Raw genomic sequence first — 21,691 nt, forward strand, 5'->3', positions numbered from 1 at the left:
ACACAAGTTCCCCCAGTTGAAAATTCAGTCCCAAAGGGTAGGGAACTGGGCAGGACTAATGCTCTCTCCTATTGCATGCAGTTGTGCAGACAGCTTATTTAGAGATGAATGGAGAATAGAGGAAAAACACATAACATTATGTGGGGACCAGAACTACTATCACTGGGAATTAATGACCTTCAGCTGACCAAATAGTTCTGTTACTGTTCGTTATTGACATTAATGGTTCCAGCTATTATAAATACTTCAAATAAGCACTCTCTGCACCTTCAGGCCTAAATGCTGAAAACAACTGGAAGTCAGTGGTCCTCACTGCACTTCCTTCTCCACAGAGCTAAAACTTAAAAACTAAGTGCAGTGTACAGATGTGCTCTTTTAAGATACAGAAGCATATCCTCCTGCTGCCACGTACCGAGTTCACTGTTAATGCAATTACTTGGCTACAGGAATCTCAAATTAGATCTTTGTACAGTACAAAGCACACTGACAATTTTATCATCATGATTACTGCTGATAGATCTCTACCAGCCTCAGTGGTTCAGCTGAATTATGAATCTTGACTGTGGTGCAAGTCTAATGAAAATCACACTGAGCGAAGAGACCACCTTTTGTATTCCAGCATCAGCCTTCTCCCCCACTTTATGACACAGGCAGGAAAGAAGGTAATGAATTCAAAAGATTAAATTAACTCAGTCAAAAATTAACCCATCATCTACACCATCATATGTCAAAACTTTGATCAGCAATCAGAAGCCATGAAATCAGAAGTCTGCGTATAAAATGAAAACGTGAACAGTTCATCAGTGTTTCCATATAGGAAAACTGTACTCCAGAAAAGAGAAGTTACACCCTCGGTCCCAGAATAAAGGGAATACTGCAAAGAGAATGGGGAAGACTGAAACAGAACAGTAGGAGTGAATAGATGACTGAAAGGCAGGCAGTATAAATCCCTTTCTCCTGTAGGAAGCAGAGGCCCATCTCTGCTGCTACCTCCTGCACCACTAACAGCTGCAGCAACCCTAATGTGTTCAGGCATCTGGATCCAAAAAGCTATATACATGTAATTCCCACCCCAGCGGCACAAGAAAGCAGGCCCCCACCTCAACAGAGACAAGCGAGAAAAGTGGCACACATGCAGCTATACCCTAACTGCTTCCTAGAGAGATGGCACCAACAAAAACATCTCCATTACCCCCAGTTCCAACCCAGCCAAGAATCAAGCCGGACACCAAGCACCTGCCCAACATAGAATAAGCCTGGCCCAAAGCAGATTTCTCAAAGCAGTTTTATTGCTATTCCTAACCCTCTGACAGTTTAAATGAATAATTACAGATAATAAACTACAGTGCAAATTAAAGCATGCCTTACAGAGATTGTAAGCTGCTCAACAGACTTGGACTGGCATGAAGATGAGGAAGGGAAAATAGAAATCTTAATACAAAACCTTTTGAGAAATATCTTCCTCAGATAGCAAAGGCACAAAAGATTTAATATTCATGCTCATGCATCACCGGGCCATTACATAAGACATTTCAAACATGTAACATGCTGGGGGGGAAACAGGGAAAACAGTACACGATAGATAGATGTTTCAAATTCTTCTGCTTAATCTAGTATTTCTGGTTATAATCACACAATTCTGTTAAGTCAGCAGAAAAAGACAATAACACAGACATAACTCAGTTTCAGTTTTTATTTCTGCAAAGTGAAACAAACTTAACTGTTGTCAAGATGAAATATGTAAACAAAACAAATGAAAATGAATATACAGCAACAGTTTAACATCTACTCATTCCACATTCTTTATTTACCTTAAGTATTTAGTTGCATCTCCTCCCACTCATTCCCTACCCACAAAATAATAAGATACTGTTCAAAGTTTGTTTTCTGTTTTCATAGCTTTCCTACATTTTTTTTAATCCATGAAAGAAACAGGGAAGAAAAAAGACGCTTTGTAAAGTCGCTTCATTTCCCTGCGGAATTAAGGACTGGGGCTGGAAGACTTTGGTTTATGGCTCCCTTAGACATTTTAGTAAAAAACAGATCCAAAATTCAAGCTGAACAAGGAGCGTCTTATCAATAAATCCAAATTTATCAACAGAATTTATACCAAGATAAGCTTTGGTAATCGATTTTGATGACTGGAATTGACAGCCTTTGGGTTTTTGTTTTATATGTCCCGTAACACAGTTATGACTTTAACAGGACAGTAACAGCGCTGCCTAACCGGGAACAGTGTCTCAACAAATTAAAGAAACGCAAAACCGACACTGTTTTCTCCTTTAGTGGGATGAACAACAGCGCAAGTTACAGCGCGCACTTCTCAGCGCCGAAAGCCCGAAAAGCTCCTCACGCCCGAGACGTGAGCGCGGCGGCGGCAGGGGAGGGCCGGGGCACAGGACGGACCCCGTCCCGCTCCCGGCCCCGCCGCGGCCAGCGCCTCGCCCTCCGCTTTTCTGTCAAACGCCGCGGTTTTGGGTCTTGTTCCAGTCACGAAGCAACAGGAGAGCGCTTAAAACGCCACTTTTAACCCGGAGAGCGGCCGCGGCAAACCCGCCAGCCCCGCGGAGCGCACCCGCCGGGCCCGGGTCAGGCCGCGGCTGAGCGGGCCCCGGGCCCACCATCGCCACCCTGAGCCCCTCAGCGCCGCCGCCTGCCCCGCACCGCGCCGGGCCCACCCGCCGCTGCCTTTGTTCGCGCCAACCGGCTCCCGATCGCTGACGGAAAGTCCTCTCCGGGGGCGCCCGCCGCCCGGCCCGGACAACTTCTTCCGTGGAACCGTGACTGACCGCGCCCGCCGCCCCCCGCGCCAGGGAGGCACAGGCGGCGGGAGGGTCGCTCCGCTCCTCCGTGAGGGGCGAGACGGCGGACTCCGCGGCGCAGGGGGCGGGGGGCGCGGCCCCACCCTCGGCCGGGGAGCGGCTGGCACCCGCGGCGCGGGGAGGGGCGGGAGCGACTCCCCCCGCCCGCTCCCGCCCCACCGAACGGGGCGGAAAGGCAGCGGGCCAGCCAGGCAGAACCGCCCGCGCCCGGGCGCCCCTTCCGCACGCGGAGGGGCCCCGCTGCGCGCGGGGGAAGCAGTGCGCGGCTCCTTCCCCTCGCCCCCGCCGCGCAGCCCCTACCTGCTCCTCAGGCCCGCGGGAGCGCAGCGCCGCGGAAGGCGGAGCCAGCGAGCCAGGAGCGCGGCAGCGGCGGCGACAACGACGACGACGACCGCGGCACCGCCTCCCCCGCTCCGCCCTCGGCAGCGCCGCCGCTGCCGCCCACTCCTGGGAGCGCCCTCTGCTGCTGGGAGGCCGCGGGCAGAGCCTACGGGCGGCCTGACTCGATTGGCCGGAGCGCTACCACTGCGGGCTTTCCCATTGGCTCGTCAACCTTGTTTTGGAAACCGGCACTTCTGATTGGTGGCGGCTGCGAATCGCTTTGCCGCTGATTGGCTGGCTGCCTGGAGCCCCCCCCGCTCCTTTCTCCCTCCAGCTGGCTGCAGTCCGTAAGCCTCTCCATCAGCCTGTGTGAGCTGTGGCGCATGACTGGTTGAACAGACAACGTCCGCGCCACGAATGGGCCCGTCAGCTGCCACCGCCCGGGGAAGCCGCTCCAGGCAGCCCGGCGCTGAGGACCTTCCGCCTCCCATTGACTCTCCCGGAAGCAGCCTGACGTGAGCAGCCTGCTCGCGGCGCCCCATGGGAGTGTTCGCGCCCAGTGACGTCACCCTTCTTCCGCGCCGGCGCAGGGGCTACTGCGCATGCTCCGGGCTGGCGCGGCGCCGCGCCGCTCCTCCCGCTTTGAGCGTATGCGGTGCGCATGCGCCGTGAGCGGCCACCGGCTGGAAGGGGGCGTCAGGCGGGGTCGTCCGGGACCCGCTAACGGCGCGGGCCTCGCTGGGGCAGGGCGCGGGAGAGGCGGCAGTCAGTGGGCGCTACCCCGAGGGTCGGTGTTGGGCGCTGCGCCGTCAGCCGCCTTGAAACGAACGCGGAGTGAGCCGGCGGGTGCGGGAGCGGCAGCCTGGACGCTGCCCTGCGGCACACGGCTGCCTCCGTTCCCGTGCACCGGCACGACCCGAGGTTTTCTCCGCCACTCGCCTGGGATGAGTATTTACGAACCGAAGAACTTGTTATATCTTTTGGCCCTTTGTGTTGGAACTCACAAAATACGTTTATGGAAACTCTTTTGCTAAGTAATAAAACACGAGTGAAGCAGGAGCCTTCAGGAACGTTGTTTTGTCGTTGCTTTCTCAGGACCAGCAGCGGCTGCTCTCGGCAGCAGCAGGTGGAGGCAGGAACACCTTCCCCGGTGACAGGCAGCGTGTGCCGTGCCGAGGGACTTACGGAATTACACGTATCTTGAATGCTGTCTCAAACGTGAGGGGTTGGGTTTTTTCCCTCTCTTACAGTAGACATAATTGATTTTCTAATAACACTATTTCCTTTTTTTCCAGTAGCATTAGTGATGGCAATGTCAGTAGTGCAGCTGACCGGCCTTGTACAGATGTCCCCACAAATAACACGGTAAAAAACATTTGAGACACTGATGCGTGTATGGTAGAACTGTATAAAGAAAAGCTTTCCATGTTTTAACAAATACAGTATACAAATTATACTACCGTTAATTGAGACTAAAAGGAGTACAGCCAATTAGTAGTTTATGAGGTGAAGTTACACAGATGGAAGGTTCCCTGACCTGGTGAAGCACACCTGTGTTAAACATTGTTCCATTATTCAAGGAAGGGTTTAAACTGAAGAACTGAGTCCTGCATTCCAAAACACCCGAACTGCACTCCAAGATTCAGTCACTGAAACATGCCCTTGTTGCTCTGCTTGGTTCATCATTATCTTCCAAGCTTGCTACATTTGTGTCTGTTTCCAGATTCGGCCAAGCTACAGCCTGAAAAACATGCAATCGTAGACTTTTTTAAATAGTAGTTATTAAGACAGAAGAAAATACATATTCTATAATTTCCACTGCTTTACAAGTAGAGGTGTTTCTTGTTAAACTTAAGTTATGATAATATCTTAAGATTTATGACTGAGTAGTTAATTTTTAAAAATCCCTCGTGAATTCCCTTAAGTAAAGTGATATTTTGAGCTAAGGAAGAGCTGACACATAGAGAAAATGGAAATTTAAGCACTTATGCAGCTGCCTTTTTCAAAAACATAGCCAGCTTTTTAAACATTTTTTTTTCCACAATAAGCTTATGAAACAAAACAAGCAAAGGGACTTCTCTTGAACTCTATAAAGTTCCAAATATACCAAAGGAAATATTTAACAACAAAGAATGTATGCCTAAGTTCTATAAATACTTCACCAAGATAGAGCTTTATGCAAAACAAGAGTATGAAATACAGAACTCCTTCAGCGAAGGCATGCTCCGGAGTATTGACCTGACTTAACCAGATTGAAAGTTAAGCCATATTATATCTTTATGACAAGAGAAACCTGCAGAATTAAACTGAAATAGATTAGATTATGAACCATCCCCTTCCAAAGGCAAGTGACTTAACCAAAATAATGCCCTTTATTTTAAATAATCATGTGTAGATTAAATATAGTTTAACATAATCCATTCTAAAAGTCAATCTGCAGTTGGTGGGTTTTTTGCTTGTTTTTCTGGAGTGTGCACACCATTATTTTTCTGTTTTCTGCTACAATTTGACACCCTTCTTTTTGCTTAGGATATCCAGAGATGAGTGAGCATTGCTGTGACCAAAATAGGAAGACCTATTGCACATTTTTGTAGCTGGCCAACGTATGAAGGAGGACTCCCACCAAAGGTATTGCCAGTCTTAGGTTTTGTTTCTGCTTTTTTGTTGGTAGTGATGCATTCTTACTATCTCCATGATAAAACACTGAGCACTGCATGTGAGTTACACTCTCTATGGTATTTTATCTGTTCCGTCATGTGCATACCATGCTGTTGAAAACCCTCACTGCGCTACTGAAGCAGCAAAGCTTTTCCTTTTTAAATGCTGCTGAAATTGTACATTGTCATTTCTAGCAGTTACTGGTCAAATTATGGGCTTGACCTTTGAAAATAAGGTGAACTTTTTTTTTTTTAAACTCTAACTACATCAGTCTATATTCTTTTTTGAAAGCTGTGCAAGAACAGAATATCCTATATCTCTGTAGAAAGAATGAGGTTTTTGGTGGGTTTTTTGACTTTTTTGTTTATTCTTTCTTAAATGTCTACATATTATTATTTAGTTACCCTTAGGCTTGAGCTAAACAGCGTAATAATATCTTCCTACACAAATGGCATGTTGCAAAGTTGTGTTTATGACTTGGTACTCTAACAATTATGGCTCAGATAGAGTTCATTCACTTTTTGCATACAGTGGTATTGCCCTAGCAGAAAAGTGATTTCTGCTATCACTAAGAAATTGGTGGTGGTGGAGGGGCAGCAGAATATTTGGAGAACAGCTACAAGGCAAGTTAAACTGTAACTTTTATGATATGAGCCTGATGTGAGCTATGAACATTTTTCATTTCCTTAGGAAACTACTTAGCATTTTTTAAATTAATTTAAGATTTCTTGCTTAAAACATTGTTGGAAATTGTTTAGGTGAGTGAAACACCTATGAGTTTTTGCATAGGAGTTAGCATGGAAATCCATCAGTTGTCCTTTACCTAAAAATTAAGTATTAGTATACAATAGAGAGTATCTTGGTTTTGCTTCAGTGTTCTCAGTCGTAATCCGCAGCAAAAATTAAAAGCTAGTGAACAGTCATTCCGTAATACCTCGCCATACCTTCTGGATTATTTTACTAAATTTACGATTAGTTTTGCCTTCCACAGCAGCGAGGTCACGATCCCACAGACCAGCAGAGGGCATGAGTCCCCCTCCTGCGCTTCGCTTCCTGGGGTGCTGCCCAGGCCCACGGTTTGTAGGAGCTGAGTCCTAGGGGGTAGCTACAAGTTTATGTGTGACCTGAATCCAACAAAAAGTAGAAAGGTAACAATTCTTTTAGGTCGAAAGGTTCAAAATAAAAAAAAGTCAAGCAATTTCAGTGCAACATTTTAGCACACAGAAAACAAATGTATTAAGCAGGGCTAGTTGAAATTTGTTAATGCCAGCCACTCGGAATAGGCTCTGAGGATCATCATGAGCAAAATATGTTGCAGTGTGATGAAGTTATGGATGACTGGTCTAATGAGGATGTGAACAGAAAATATAACCATTCTTCCAAATGGGTGACCTGTTAAGAGGTCTTCTGTTAGCCAGGAAAAAAAAAAAGGGAGGGTGGGGAGAGCCAGTCTGCTTTTAACCTTCTCTTAAGAGTAGTAAGGGTTATAATGAGCAACTGGGAGATGGATCTAGGGGATTTTTTCCCCAGCTAGCTTTACTCCCTAAGGTGTCTAAGTTACTCAGACCTCTCTTAGTATGTTTAGAAACAAATCAAAATGCACGACCTTGCTTTGGCAGGGGGATGAAAAAGGAAAAAAAAAGAGACATGCTTGTTAGGCTGTCAGTGGTATTACAGTTCAGACTGTCTCCTGATGTTGTCACACACACTTAAACAGCAAGAGTGGCAAAACTGGAACCAGACTGATACCAATAAAAGTTCTGCTCTGTAAACTCTCAGTAGATTAACTTCAGTTTTCCAGCTTACTAAGCCTTGACACTGCATACCCTTAAGATCTGTAAATCTTTCAAGGTATTTTATCATTTTCTTAAGGGAGTCACACATTTGCAAAATTTCCTATGATCAGACAAATGTATCTGTCTGGATATAAACCCTGTATTTCAATAGGAATCATATATACATTGCCTCAATTCTTGATTTAATGATACCTATCTGTTCCAACTGATTATAGGTAATTTTGGCCAGGGTAATGAGCAGTCAGAAGTTCCAACAGTTCTGTGGGCAGTTCTCACAGCACCTCTCTTCATGAGCTAAGGACGCTTTCTGAGAGTGCAGAATTATCTTGAAAAATGAGATACTGATCTATATATATCAAGGTACTTCAGGGATTCAAGGAAAGCACATCATCAAGGTATTAATTTGTCAACTCTCTTCTTTCTGAGAAGCTTTTAATTTTCTTTTTGTTAAAGATATGGGTAAAGTGAATTGATGTCTTTTCTATTAGAGGTTATATATGAGGTTTAAGTTTGTCCATAAAGAAGATGGGGGAGGGGAAAACTGGTTTATAATCTGTCTCAGTGTTTTAGCAAATAACACAGGCAGAACTGAAGAATACCTCTCTACCCAGGGAGGGTTCCCTGCCAGAATAGTAAAAAACAACTTTTTTTTTTAGCTTTGCCAAGATCTAGAAGGTCTCAATCTCTTAATAATGTAAAAGCCAAATCAGTGTGAATTCTAGGAGCATACATTTAGTAAGAGTTGTCCAAGAGAGGCCAGGGAAGTTACTGAGCAAGATATATGCTGACTCTGCCATCTTTGCACATACTCGTGTCTACTTTAGCAAGTTAGACTAGTCCAAAAGAAGCCCATTTGTTGATCAAAAGTTGTGTGGATGTCAAACGCTCAGCACCAATGCACATTTCAGGGGGTTTACTTTGGAATAGCTTCAGTCTGAACACAGGGGTTGAATGTAGTGGTTGGAGCACACCTTCCTGTCTTATTTTACCCCAAAGGAATCCAGGTCACGTGCTCTGAGACAACTCTATAAAATGAACCAAAGCACAGTACATGGGGACAATCAATTTGGCTCACTTCTGAGCCAAACTGAAATGTTAACCTAGACACACACTTTGCCAATTAGATTGCTCTTAGCAGGAGTGATCTCTCTGAAGAAAATTTTGCAGGGGACCTTTGCATAAACAAGCAGGGATCAAGCCAGGTTTTCTCTTTTTGCAGTCAGGTATCCTAATCACAAGCTAGAGTGTCATGGTGCATGTTTCTTTCTCTGTCACTAAATAAGAGACACTCTAATTCTTTTCACAGTTTCAACAAAAAGAGTAGAGGCAGTAGCTGCTTACAAACCTCTTTAAGCTGGCAATCAGATTATCCTTTTCGTAGGTGAGCTAAGTAGGTTAAAGATCTTCAAAGCTTCCAAACTGTATCTCTCGTATCCTGAAAGCTATTAACACATTGGCGCTGTGTCTGCTTCCCTGCAGTCTTAGGTCAAAATGGCTAAATGTTACGCCTCTCTGCCTTGCTTAATCATATTCACCTGGCTAAAATAGAAAGTCCCAAATCATCATATTGGCTCTTATGAATTCTTAACTCTCATCATATACTATGGAGGAAGCTCAGGCCCTCACATAGAGAACCAGCCATCACAATGCTCAGTTACAGACCAATACCTTAATTCCTGCAAACAGTACAAGCAGTTATTCATCAGCTGATCCTAACTGTCATTCCTATTCCAAAATGTCAAGCAGTCATCCAAAACTCATGTTCATAAGCACTAGTGAAAATGGCAAAGTATTTTCAAGCTGACTGAGTATAAAAACACACTTAAGGTTTACCTCTGACACATTCCAAGGAATTGGAGTTTCAAGTCCTTAACAGTAGTGTTTACTTTTTGCTTTATATCATTCTACTTCATGTTGGAGAACACACTGGAAAACAAAATCATTTTAATAATCTGTCTTCTAAAATGTACCAGAACAAAAACTACATTACAAAACTAACAATTTTACATATACGCTAAAAAACCCTGACTGAATTTAAATAAAACTTTAAATGAGGAGTGGACAGACTTGACTAGATTCTTTAAAAGAAAATACTTTTGACAGAAAAACAAAGGAGAATGAAGTTAGCTGGTGCATTCAATCTGCTTATTTCTACTTATTCCTGTTTTTGTATTGCTGAGCATCAAACTGATGAGAGTTTTTTCTACTCTCATTTTCTTTACTTCACTACTGAAACACAGCATTCAAAATACAACTTTTTCAGAGGGCAGGGGAGAGAAGAGTCTTCCTCCCCTCCTTCCCCCCCGCCCCTTTCCCTTACTTTTCCAGATAAAATTTACTTGTAGAATTCACCTTTTATTCCATCCTGGCATTCTTCCTTTCAATTCTCGACTTTTCTTGAGCAACAAACTGTCTTAAAACACAAAAAAGGATAAATAAATATAGCAATTCCTTTTTTTAAAAAAAAAACCTGCAGAAATTACTGATAAGTAATGCTGCTGTGTATTAAGAATTATAAATGGATACAGGAATGTTTTGGCAATGTGTACATCAGTCGTCATCAACAGTCATTTCACTAAGTGATCTAGCCAGCAACTGAAACTTAAAAAATGTGTCAAAACTAGATATTAGAAATTTGTACATTTTCCTTTCACTTCTCTCTTCTCTGGAGAAGCAGATTCTTTGCTTCAAATTAGAAAAAAAAAAACAGAATACTTCATAACTGAGATTCTATCAAACGAGAAATATTTTAAAACAGTATTTTAATTGTTGTTTTTCAAACTAGAATGATTAGTATTTTAAGGAAATCACAGAAGTGGAGCAGAAGAGCATGAGAATGCTTGGGGCTTTGAGACACCTGAAGGTGTCCCTGCCCATGGCAGGGGGATTGGAACTAGATGATCTTTAAGGTTCCTTCCAACCTAAACCATTCTATGATCCTATGAATGCTGCCATAGATACCCTAAGAAAGTAGGGTATTCTTTAAAGAATCACATATTGCATCCCTCTGTCCAGCATCTTGGCATTCAAGCCAGTATAACTCTAAAATTATAAAATCTCAGGGATTGAATTGATTCACCACTAAAGTTGCTATATAAACAACACAATCATTAGAAGTTAGTGATTCCATAGGGAATTACTCTGAAGAAATTAGTATCTGGAAAAATAAGGTTAGCGCATTTTCTTCTTATCTGAAAGAGTCGGGATTCCCCAGGATGCATACTGCTCAGGAATTTTGGGAAGCAAGTGCAAACTACTGTGCTACCGCTGCCTGATTTAGTAGTGCTGACATAACTTCTGCTGTGAACTGTATTGTAAGCATCTAGGTTTATATGCTGTAAGACTCAAAACAAACCTTAGATGCTTGGGTTTTTAACTTGAACTCTGTACTCTAACATGTGGCACCCCACCCATTGGCTGTACCACAACAAGAGGTTTTAAATTGACAGGAGAGTTAACATTCTTCCAGACCTCAGTCTGGAGCATGTATAATTATGCTAAGTCATTGTTAGAAGCTGTTTTAAAAGGAAATGTTGCCTGCCTTCTGAGGTTTTTCTATATACATATAGTTTGGGCATGTCAGCCTCTCTTTAAAACTACAGCATAATGCTTCTTGATAGAATAAGCAGCACCAGCACACTTTAAAGCACAGAAAATAAGACAAGCAGCTAGGCTCTTCCAAGTTTGTATCTCTACCTTGCTACTGATTTTGTATAGAGCTTTAGTTATTCTGGGTCCCATTATTTAAATTTGTAAAATTGAGCTTTCAGTTTTTAAACCTATGTAGCTGTTGCAGTGATTATTTGTGTACATAAAAATGTACTTTCTTCTGTAAACTGCTGAATCTCAGGTATACTTCCTACTGAGACAGTAGGAATGTACTGGTTTAACTGAGGGCAGAACCTAACCTTTAGTAAATATTGTTTACACTTTATTTATATTTTCTCAAGACTAAAGTTTCTCTGGCTGTCAGTTGAAACACTTTAGTATTGAACTTGCTGCCATTCTTTTTTTCTCAAAGGCTCTCCCAAATTATTACCTCTAACAAATATTTTAATGAATAAACCACCTTTTCATTGCTGAGAAAAAAAGGTTGTCTTTATTAAATTTTATTTTTAGTATAAAAATATGACCACTTCAAATGTGCATAGTCCCATCTTACTGTAAGTCAATCAGTTTTAAATAAACCCTCTCCTAACTAGGCTGTCTCATCTCTACTTCTGGTGCCTACTCTTGATTCAACTTTTTTCCAGCCACAGGCCCCTTACAAGATGTTCTTCTGTTATCAGAACAGGAAGTTCCTTATCTTCTAAAATTGTGTGACTCCAAATTTAATTATATGCTTAAGCAGATAGAAAATATGCCTTGCTCAGAGAGAAATTACTTGGGCTGGTACAAGAAATTTCAGGGCCTATGGCATACAAGTCAGATGAGATGATCTGACCTTCAACTCTTTGAATAAATGACAAGTGACTTAAGAAGCTGAAGAAGAAAAGATGATGGGCAGAGGCCAAAACAAAGTGATAAAAAACAAAATTCAAAGACCCCAAAAGATTGAAAGAATCAGCCTATCAGTAAGCAGTTACACTTGTTTCAATGGCGACCCTTCTCTAAGGGATTGTGCTGCTCAGTGTTCTCACGTGGGTTCTTAAGTCCAGTATTTAGACTAAAATTAGGACTGCTGCAGCTCCTCCTCTTCCTTCAACTTGCAGTCATAATGATCATAAAAGGACCCACCTAATTCCAGTCCTTCCAGTTGTGGGGTAATCACCTAATTATGCAGAGTACAGAAAACTGAAGGGGGGATGCAATATATGTGCTATGGTACAAAATATTTCTTTCTTTGTATGAAAGAAAGTGATCGTTTAGTGCTTCCTTTCTGTCCAAAGGAAGATGCATTCCCTTCCCTAGGACCAGGGATGAAATCATTACAGAGAATTAAATACTTTGCTTTACATTTTAATTCTACTTCATTATTTCATGCATATGCAAAACACGTTTGCACACATCCATAGGCAAACTATGTGTTGCTTCAACAAAAATTAATAAATGAAAAATACTACTTGATTGGAAGTGGAGAAAATGAACCTTCAGCAACATCTCAACACACAGTTATCCTTGAACATCCATACATTTGAAAGAGTGATGCACAGTATTGACTTTTGGTTTTTAAAATAAATACAATACAGGTATTTTCTTTGGTGGTTATCAAAACAAATCTAAACAAAAATTCAGTATAGTATTTTACAGAATAAATATTAATTAGAATTGCTTACATAATTAAGTTTGGGTATGTCTCCCCTTGACCCTCCATTCTAAATAAGACTTGGAAACAAGCAAAGATTATCTGTTCCTGGCAAATCCTTCCTAGGGATTACACGGTGCATAAACTAATAAGGGTTTATCTTTTCTTTCTGGGAGGGGAAATAACTAGAACAACATTAAAACAGTAATGTGGCATTAAAGAATTCCAAACAGAATTAGGAAATTAATAGGTTAGGATTCTCACAGCAATATCAAATCACCATTAAGTTTCAGTATGCAGATCTTATGTGCAGACTATGCATAAAATTCAGAATACTCCGTTTATGCAGTACTGTTTTGCTCTGTGAAATAAAAATGTCAAGTATGCATAAGAAGTTTATTTTAAAAGATAATCTGAATATGGTTGGCATAAAATTTTGTATGCAGCACCATATTATTCCTATTTTTGGGGATGCCATAGTCACAAAACAAAGCTAGACAAAATTTCTACCATTGAACATAATTTAAATGAAAATACTTAAGTAACTGAGACACAATTAGAATGTGCTAAGTTTTAAACCATAAAAAGGTAAAAATATATTTAGTACTTGCCATCTGAAAGAGTTTGGTGATCACTGTAAAATTGCTATTTGGGAATATGTCTGTTTATTTCTGCAAACTTTGAAAGGCTAATCAGTGAAAGCTACAACATAAATTTGAAAGTAGGAGGTTACCAAAGAAGGCCTCAGAGGAATGAACTACATTGTTACCAGTCACTTTTTGACTGCTGGTTCTTGAGATCACCTCTGACTTGATGCTATATATATTGTAGGATAAGTGCTTTAAAGAATTTAAATCCATTTACCAAGATTCACACCTCTAACAGTTGAAGAGAAAACTATTCTGTTTAAAGCTTTACTATGACTGTTTCCTTGCTTCCGTTTCTTCTTGCTGTCTTGCACATCCTGATGCCAATTAGCAAGGCCTATTACACACAGCATAGCAAACTCCCTTATTCTGTACAGTAAATACAAAGAGAATCACAGTTCCATCACTGCCAGTACAAATGGGGTAGTTCATGGCATTTGATGTATTAATTTTATGATGGCATCTCATATGCAGTTAAAAATTTTTCTTCTTTATACACAGGACCAAGGTTCTTCATACATGTTACTTTAAAGCATATAGCCCCTCTATGTGTTTAGGATGGTACAAACTTTATTAGTTACAGGACCTGTAGACAAGAGTTTTTCTAGATGGCTCTCTATGAAATTCAGTAAATACAGTATCACCATTAGGAATTAGTTTTATTTTAAACCAAGGAAGCAATTTATGTATTTGGATCAGGTCATCTTCCTTGTATTAAAATAAATCCAAAAAGAATGACCAAGACTTAAGACTGCCAAACCCATTGGTGTCCTAGTTTTCAATTTGTACAATGGAAATTATGCAACATTTCTATATGTCTTTGAAGATTCAGTGAACTCTGTAAGAGTTAAGTATCACCAACTTGCCTGAGCACTGTTGTATTTACAATGTACTGGGACTTCAGCAGCTACCTTCAGACTCGACTGTTTTCTTAGCTTTTTCTGACAATAAGTGTACAAGCCTTCTGCTCACAAGTGTCCTGAACATGTCTTCTTTTGTCCATAACTGATCACTTGTAAGGGAATATAAAGCCTATAGAATCATAAACTCTTTCTTAGTTTTAGGAAAAAGATTTCTTAAGCCAGTAATTGATACTGCAAAGAAGCATAAGCCCAAGTCTTTATAATTACAGGATATATAAACTGTTCTAAATAGTTTATATTATATAGTACCTGTGACATCTGTTGCCTTCCAAACACAGTGGAAAACAGGCCTACATAGAAAACTTAATGTTTGTCATGACGGCCCAGATTTGAGAATGCATTTAAACTCTTACCTTCTGTTGAGATGAGAGTCCTTGCTTCTCACTGGAAATCAAAATAACAGCTAGTGGCAAAACAATAGCAGCTAAGCAAGCATTTTACTGAACATTGACCTGCATGTTGTGCACTTACACTCTATGCATACTCCTCAGCAAATGACTATTACATCTTTTGGCCGATTTGGAAGTATCTGGTTTACTTCAGGTATAGCAAATCATGATGTTAGTGCTGACAGTTTCCTGGTTCAATTACTCCTCATCCCAACCACACTGCAAAAGCAAGGAGTAAAGATGGGAGACAATCCCAACAGCAAAGAAAGATATCCAGAGCCTGCTTGACAAGTGACATAGACTCAGTTCTTAAGCACTGTCAAGCCCCTTTTTGATCCCACATGTCTTAAGATACCAGATTTCTGGTATTCACTTCTTCCCTACTCATAAATTCTCTAGCTAATCCCAACATTCCCCATCCCTCAGTACTTCCAGGGTTTTTTTGTTTCTCAGCAATACATTCAGTAACTTCCCAGTTCCCAAAGCAGTCTGGATGGCATTTAAGCTGTTTAAAGATAGATAGCTCTTGTGCTGATTAGCCTGGAACAGACAAGGGCTACCTTCTACTCACCTTCCCTTTGGTGGACACATAACTTAGGGGTTTTATCCTCTGCCAAGTGTCCAATTGCCATAAAACTCTTCACAACTGAGGGAGCAGACATCGCAAACAGAAAGGTCATGAAAGAAAGCTGTAACACAAGCAGACCAGACCAATAGGGCATTGCACCATCGACAGAATGAAGAATAAAACAATAAGGGGTGAACAAATAAACAGATAAGAAAAATCTGCATTTTACTTTTAAGCAATTTAAAACTTTTAGAGACCACAAAGAGCCAGTAGACGTACTAAAATGAAAAGTTACACAAAATCATAGTATGTGCATCTCTGTCTCTTCCCTCTTAGTGGAACATAGTCTTCAATACTGCATACAATTCTGCAGCTTCCACCCCATCTCAGTAAAAATAGAACTGGAAGAAGATTCTGAAATGGTCAACAAGGACAAAGGCACAGAAATGGAATTTTAGAACAGTGAGTTAAAACGGTAGGAAAGTAGTTCTTTATGAAAAGGACACTGCTTCTGTCTATGACAAAGCTGTCTAGATAATAAAAGTAGACAAAGTCTCAGCTCTCTTTGAATTCAGTACAGATGATTTCCCCTGTGCATTTGCATAGCTTAGTTGGTGATACGTGGAAAAAATAATTATCAATGAATTTGTTATTGTTGTAGAACAGGCCTACTGCCTTCCCTGCCTGCAGCATAGTTTCATGAAAACCTTTAGGCAAAAGGAAAAGTGGTATTGGAGTCTCTTTCCCTGGCAGTCTGGAACTGCTATTTTGAAGCTATCCGCTATCACATCACAAAATCGTAGAATCACGTAGGTGGTAAGGGACTTCTGCAAGTCTGCAGTCCAACTTTCTGCTCAAGGCAGGTCCCATTAAAGCAGGTTGCTTTGGGCCATGTCCAGTTGAGTTATGAATAACTCTAAGGATGGAGTTTCCATAGCCTCTCCAGGCAAGCTGTTTCAGTATTTGACCATCCTTTGTTTAAAAAAAAAAATAAATTATTTCCTATATTGAATTTCCCATGTTGTAGCTTTTGCTCATTGCCTCTAGTGCACCTCTGGGAAGAATCTGGCTCCATCTTTTCTACACCCTTCCATTAGGAAGCAGTAAACAGCAGTATGACTTCCCCTCACCATCATCTTCTTTAAACCTGAGTGAATCCAGCCCTCTCAGCTTCTTTGTGTATGTCATGAGCTGGAGCCCCCTGAACAGTTTGGTGGCCTTCACTAGCCTTGCTTTAGTATGTCAATGCCTTTCTTAAAATGAGACACAGAACTCCAGAGGTAGTCTCACAAGTGTCAAATAGAGGGGAAGAATCACTTCCCTCCAAACCTACCAGTTATACTCAGCCCAGTACACAGCTGGACACATTTGCTGCAAGAGCACACTGTTGACTCACATTCAACTTGTCCATCATGACCCCCAGCTCCTTTTCTATGAAGCTGCTTCTATTCAGTCAGTTCCCAACCTGTCCTACTGTGTGGCGTTATGCCAACCCAGATGCAGGGCTTTGCATTTGCTTTTGCTGAACTTCATGAGGTCCCCAACAGCTCATTCTTCCAGTCTGATTAGGTCCATCTGAGTAGCAGCCCTGCCCTCCAAGTGTATCAACCACTCCCCCCAATGTGGTATCACCCACAAACTTGCTGAGAGGTCACTCTATCCCATCATCCTGGTCATTACATCAGCCATTTCAAGGATCCAAGTTGATGTAACCTACATAAAAGAAAGCAAGTCAAACATCCTTCCAGAGATATGCTAGAGATTTCAAATTTTGTTTTACAAAAATGCAAGAGTTGCATTGCTAATTCTCTTCTTCTCTAGATATAAAAAGTAGCCCTAGGTTCCACAAGAAGCAGGCCCTGGGTCTTTTTTTTGGGTACAAAGGCTGAAATGTAGAACTTCACTTACAGTGTGTAAAGAATCTTCTGGAAGGCAAAGATGACTGTTGAAACTTAAGAGCTAAGCAAGCCAGAAATTATTTATAGTGTCCTTCCCCAGAATCTTCCAGTCTGTGGCTTTGCTCAAAGACAGACAAAATATTTCCATATCATAAATAGGACAGAGTTGCATCAGTATGTACACAGTACTCCAAGAACATACTTGCAATCTTGTTATTTGCCTGGGTGATTGTATGCACGGGATGGACTTTGCACTAGTAGACATTATACTTAAGGAGCAGAGGGTAGAATCTGGAACAGAACAAGACAAAACCAAAAAAAGACATGAAAAAAGAAAGCTGTAGGAGTAATTTAGCTCCTCTGCATACATTATAACTGTAAACTAGTTGCAAGAACATTTAGGTAATAACAACCTTTCCGGCACACAACTGCCTGTTATGGGCAGCTACGCACTAGCACGGTATTTTTGCAGAATGGACAGAATAACATCACTGCCAAAGGGCATACAAAGGACAACGCTACAAACATGGTTCCCAAAATTCTCTCAGAACATATTATGCTACTCGTAGGCTTACTATTACCAAAGACATTACAAGTTGTGCTATAGGCTACTATAGTCTTAAATCAAAGTTGGATTTTGTTCTGTGTGCTAGAAATAGATTTGAGATAATACCAAGTACATTGGAGGATACTATAAAATGGCTTAGCAGAACGTTTTCTGATCTTCCACATGGAGCTTGTCTCTCCAAACTATGATTTACAGCTCTCATAGTTTTTGGAACAATATCCCCAACAACATGAGCTGAAGAAAACATTGGTACACAGGAAGCATCGGCTGTGAAAAGGAACTAAGAGAAGATGGAAGGACATGAAAGAGAAGAAAGCCAGCCAAACCTCTAAAAATGGGAACAAAGGCACTAAATGTTTCCAAACAAATACTTTAATAAATAAGGCTGGGGTTTTTTTTTAAGACAACAATGATAAAGAAGTTGATTGTGTACTGCTTGGACATTCAGTATGTGAAGGAACATACACTTGTACAGGATGTATTCCAGGCCAAAACTGTGTCCCAATCCACTGTTTAAGAAAATGTGAGGTAACTTAAGGACATTTGCCAAGTATAGCAATCAAGTAAATACCGTCAGTTGACTTACTGCTGGGAAGCAGCTCTTCAGTTCTCATTATTCTGATACCTTCACAGTGAGGCATGTGTTTTCTTTCCTTATTTTCCTCCAGGAGTCAGTGGCACAGAAGAACCCAATTTGAGACTTAAGCTGGGATGCAGAACACCAAGGTGCAGTTCCCCAGCTCTGCTACAGCCACCATATAACACCTTGAGCAAATCACCCTGCCTCCATTCTCATCTCTAACAATGAGAAAATAATTTCTTTCACCATTCTTTGTTAGTTCATTAATTCAGCGGGGCAGCAAATATCACATAGCTTAATTGTCACATGCTGAATGCAGAAAGATCCTAATTTTATAAGACTTTGCTTAGATACCTACAGACCCTAGTATTTTTATACTCATCATCATTACTACAGGTCTTCATAACAGCTAAATGTGGAGTATGTATAAATTTGACCAACGTAGGCGGCCAATGCTTTTTCATTTTGCAGTAAAAATAACTGCTCTTACTAAATAAGAAGTGTTAATGCAGCCAACTTCTTCTATTACTAGAAAAATACAGCTTTACAGCTGTTTAGTCAGCAGTAAAGATACTGTTACACTGCTCTTAACATCATTACCTTCACCTGTTCACAGGGAAATGGATAACTTGCACTTATGTTAACCATATTTTAGACCATTCTAGCACTTTCCATCAACATTTTAATATTTTGGATTAATGTAGTCTATCATCTTCCTGCATGTACAGAATCATGGACACTGAGAAACCAGGCTTTTACAAGTAACTTAACAAGTTTGCCCATAACATTTTTATGCTGTGAGAATGTTCCTCAGTACAACTGTATCTCAATTATATTAAGCTGTTCCTCAGATTTAAAAACAACTTAATTAAAGCAACCATTAAGAACATGCAACCTTGTTTGAGAAAGTACATTTGAAAAGCAAATGCTTCTCTCTGCCCCTGCACAGCTCCAGTTGACAAAAAGAATTCGTCGGTAAGAAGGAAAATGCCATTTGTCACATATGACTTATACCAGTTACCAAATGCTTCAGATAAAAGAAACACTACAAAAAGCAAATATGACAGGTCTGCACTGCCACATAGGTTTTTATTTAAAAATTTAATGGGAAATTTAAATATTATTTAAAAAATATCACTATATGATTGTAATCCATATTAACTTCCAATCTGTTACTAGTATATTTTCTTAGCCACGTGCCATAGCAATTAACTGGACAACCTAACTCCCCCTCAATAAAAGTACTTCCTTTTATCAGATTTCTCTCCCCCTGCCCCAATTTCACTAGATGTTCTCCTTTGAACTTTTACTACAACTCATAGGAAATAGAACTCCTGACTTGCATTCCTTACTTCATCACTTCACATAGTGTTTGTCACTTCACATCTTTGTCTACTTTCTGATGGAAGCAGCTGTAGCCTGATCATTTCAGTCTCACTTGATTTTTCAATGGTTTTAAGATTACTTTCCTTCCTTCAGAGAAAAACTTATCAACTGCACTAATCCAACATCAAGTGCACTAACACATTGCATCAGTCTTCTGAAGAACTAACATGAAATGTAATTCATGTTGCTCCCCTGGATACTGTGTTCATTGTCATATCCAATGGTATGCTGGATGGGATACTGCTCAACTGGAAGTTTCACTAAACTGCTGTTGAACACTATTAAAACGTTCTAATAGGTGTGACTTATTGACCGGAAGAGTCAGTAAACAAATGGAGTATAAGTGACAGTATGAAAATAGAGTAACAGTAATTAGCGATGTGACTCCATGAGTAATAGGAAAATTGCTTCGACCCAGTTGATGACAGTAGCAACAAAATCTTAAAAAAAATTAAAAAAAATATCCCAAATAGATGGGTTTTCTATGATGACTTGTACATTACCAAGACTTCTCAGGGTCATTGACAACATTTATGGTTGCCACAGATCCTATTTCACTAGTATTCTAGTCCATTTCTGTTGGGAAACACAGTGGTAGCTGTGGTCCACTATGTTCATAACACCCCAAGGAGAGGCATGGAAAGACTAGCTGGCAGCTTATCATAGCACATTGTATCAGCAGCTACTTGGTATCAATCAGCAGGAAGTCACGGTCACACAGGAAACCTCCAACAACTTTCACCCCTTTGCAGAATACAAGCTCTTGAGCTGGAGACCCTGCTTTCTTCTGGCTTGTCAAGTTCATGTCAAGTTCCTTTCTGCTTGTTCAAGCACTGTGTATAGTTTTGACTGGGCTAACATACCATTTCTGGTGTTCTGCAGGTAGTTGCACAAAGGCCTATCAATATCCTACCTTAAATTGATGTGCTTCCATATTTATCCCACGCTACCCTAACTTCAGTGCCAACACAAACATTTCATAGCATGTGGATTAATGAGAGCGTAACAAAAACAAATCTGATCTGTCTGTGCATGCTTTTTGTCTTTTGGAATCAGAGCACATATGATCTTCTACTTCTCTTCTAATTAAAGAGGAATAATATAACGCAGAAATCAGGGCATTTTAATGCAAAAGTAGAATTATCCTTCAGTATGCCCATGAAAAAAAACATTTTATATCTTTGATGAAAATACCATTCACTACAAAAAAAATCTATCAGTTGCTCTCCAATAGTAAGGTGATATGACCAAGAACAAGTTTTTGATAAGTTCTGTAAAAACCCTTTGTTTTTATCTCTCCTCCTAATCCTAGCTGTGTAGGCCTCAACGGGATCCAGTGGGGATCATATCCTGGAGTATAATAATGCCCCCTCCAAAAAAAAAGAAAACAAAACACACACACACAAAAAAATCAATACCCAAAATTTCAGGGGTCCTGATTGCTTGAACAACTGTCAGGAAATGCACTGGTTTCAGTGCAATAATAAAAGGTCTGATGAAATATTTGGAACATATGAACAAGGAAAAAAAAACACATAAAAGCAAGCGGTATTGTCTGTGTGTTGAAGAAGCAATGAAACTGATTGCAATATGGCATCTAGTTGTAAGTTTTACAAAATAATACAAGAGTTAGAATGGAAAAAATATGTGAAGATTACACAATGTACAAAAAAATACTCAGTATAAGACTATTTTGGTTGAGGGAAGGTTAAAAAGTTATTTTGATCAAGCTACAAATATCTATAATGAATTTAGGAGTTGGTTGTTCTTCAGTCCTCCAAGAAAAGTAGCAATCAGGAGATTAATTTTGGCAAATTCAGACTACAGGTACAGCGTGTGTATTCAGCACTAGTTAGAATTAACCACTGCAATAACTTACACCACAGTTCA

The 21,691-nt window shown here is 40.7% G+C and overlaps 2 protein-coding genes across 7 annotated transcripts in view; one reads left to right on the forward strand and one right to left on the reverse strand.

The window, feature by feature from the left end:
* ZC3H7A (zinc finger CCCH-type containing 7A) overlaps window positions 1–3,220 on the reverse strand; it is a 29,507-nt gene extending 26,287 nt beyond the window's left edge. For 2 of the 3 annotated variants that reach the window (XM_068423543.1, XM_068423544.1), the window contains exon 1: window positions 3,123–3,202. The gene's annotated coding sequence lies outside the window, so the exon portion shown is untranslated. Of the gene's footprint in view, window positions 1–3,122 lie in introns of all 3 variants that reach the window. The other variant, XM_068423545.1, reaches the window with a different exon arrangement.
* A 598-nt stretch (window positions 3,221–3,818) lies between these two features.
* Window positions 3,819–21,691, forward strand: part of PLA2G10 (phospholipase A2 group X) — a 28,236-nt gene continuing 10,363 nt past the window's right edge. For 2 of the 4 annotated variants that reach the window (XR_011050129.1, XM_068423770.1), the window contains exons 1-3: window positions 3,819–4,361; window positions 4,439–4,508; window positions 5,673–5,771. Coding sequence is in view for 3 of the 4 variants with exons in the window: in XM_068423770.1 (XP_068279871.1) it covers window positions 5,749–5,771 (23 nt within the window). In the remaining variant the exon portion in view is untranslated. The remainder of the gene's footprint in view (window positions 4,362–4,438; window positions 4,509–5,672; window positions 5,772–21,691) is intronic. The other 2 variants (XM_068423772.1, XM_068423771.1) reach the window with 2 other exon arrangements.

This window comes from Nyctibius grandis, chromosome Z (genome assembly GCF_013368605.1).
Source record: "Nyctibius grandis isolate bNycGra1 chromosome Z, bNycGra1.pri, whole genome shotgun sequence".
Lineage (NCBI taxonomy): Eukaryota > Metazoa > Chordata > Aves > Nyctibiiformes > Nyctibiidae > Nyctibius > Nyctibius grandis.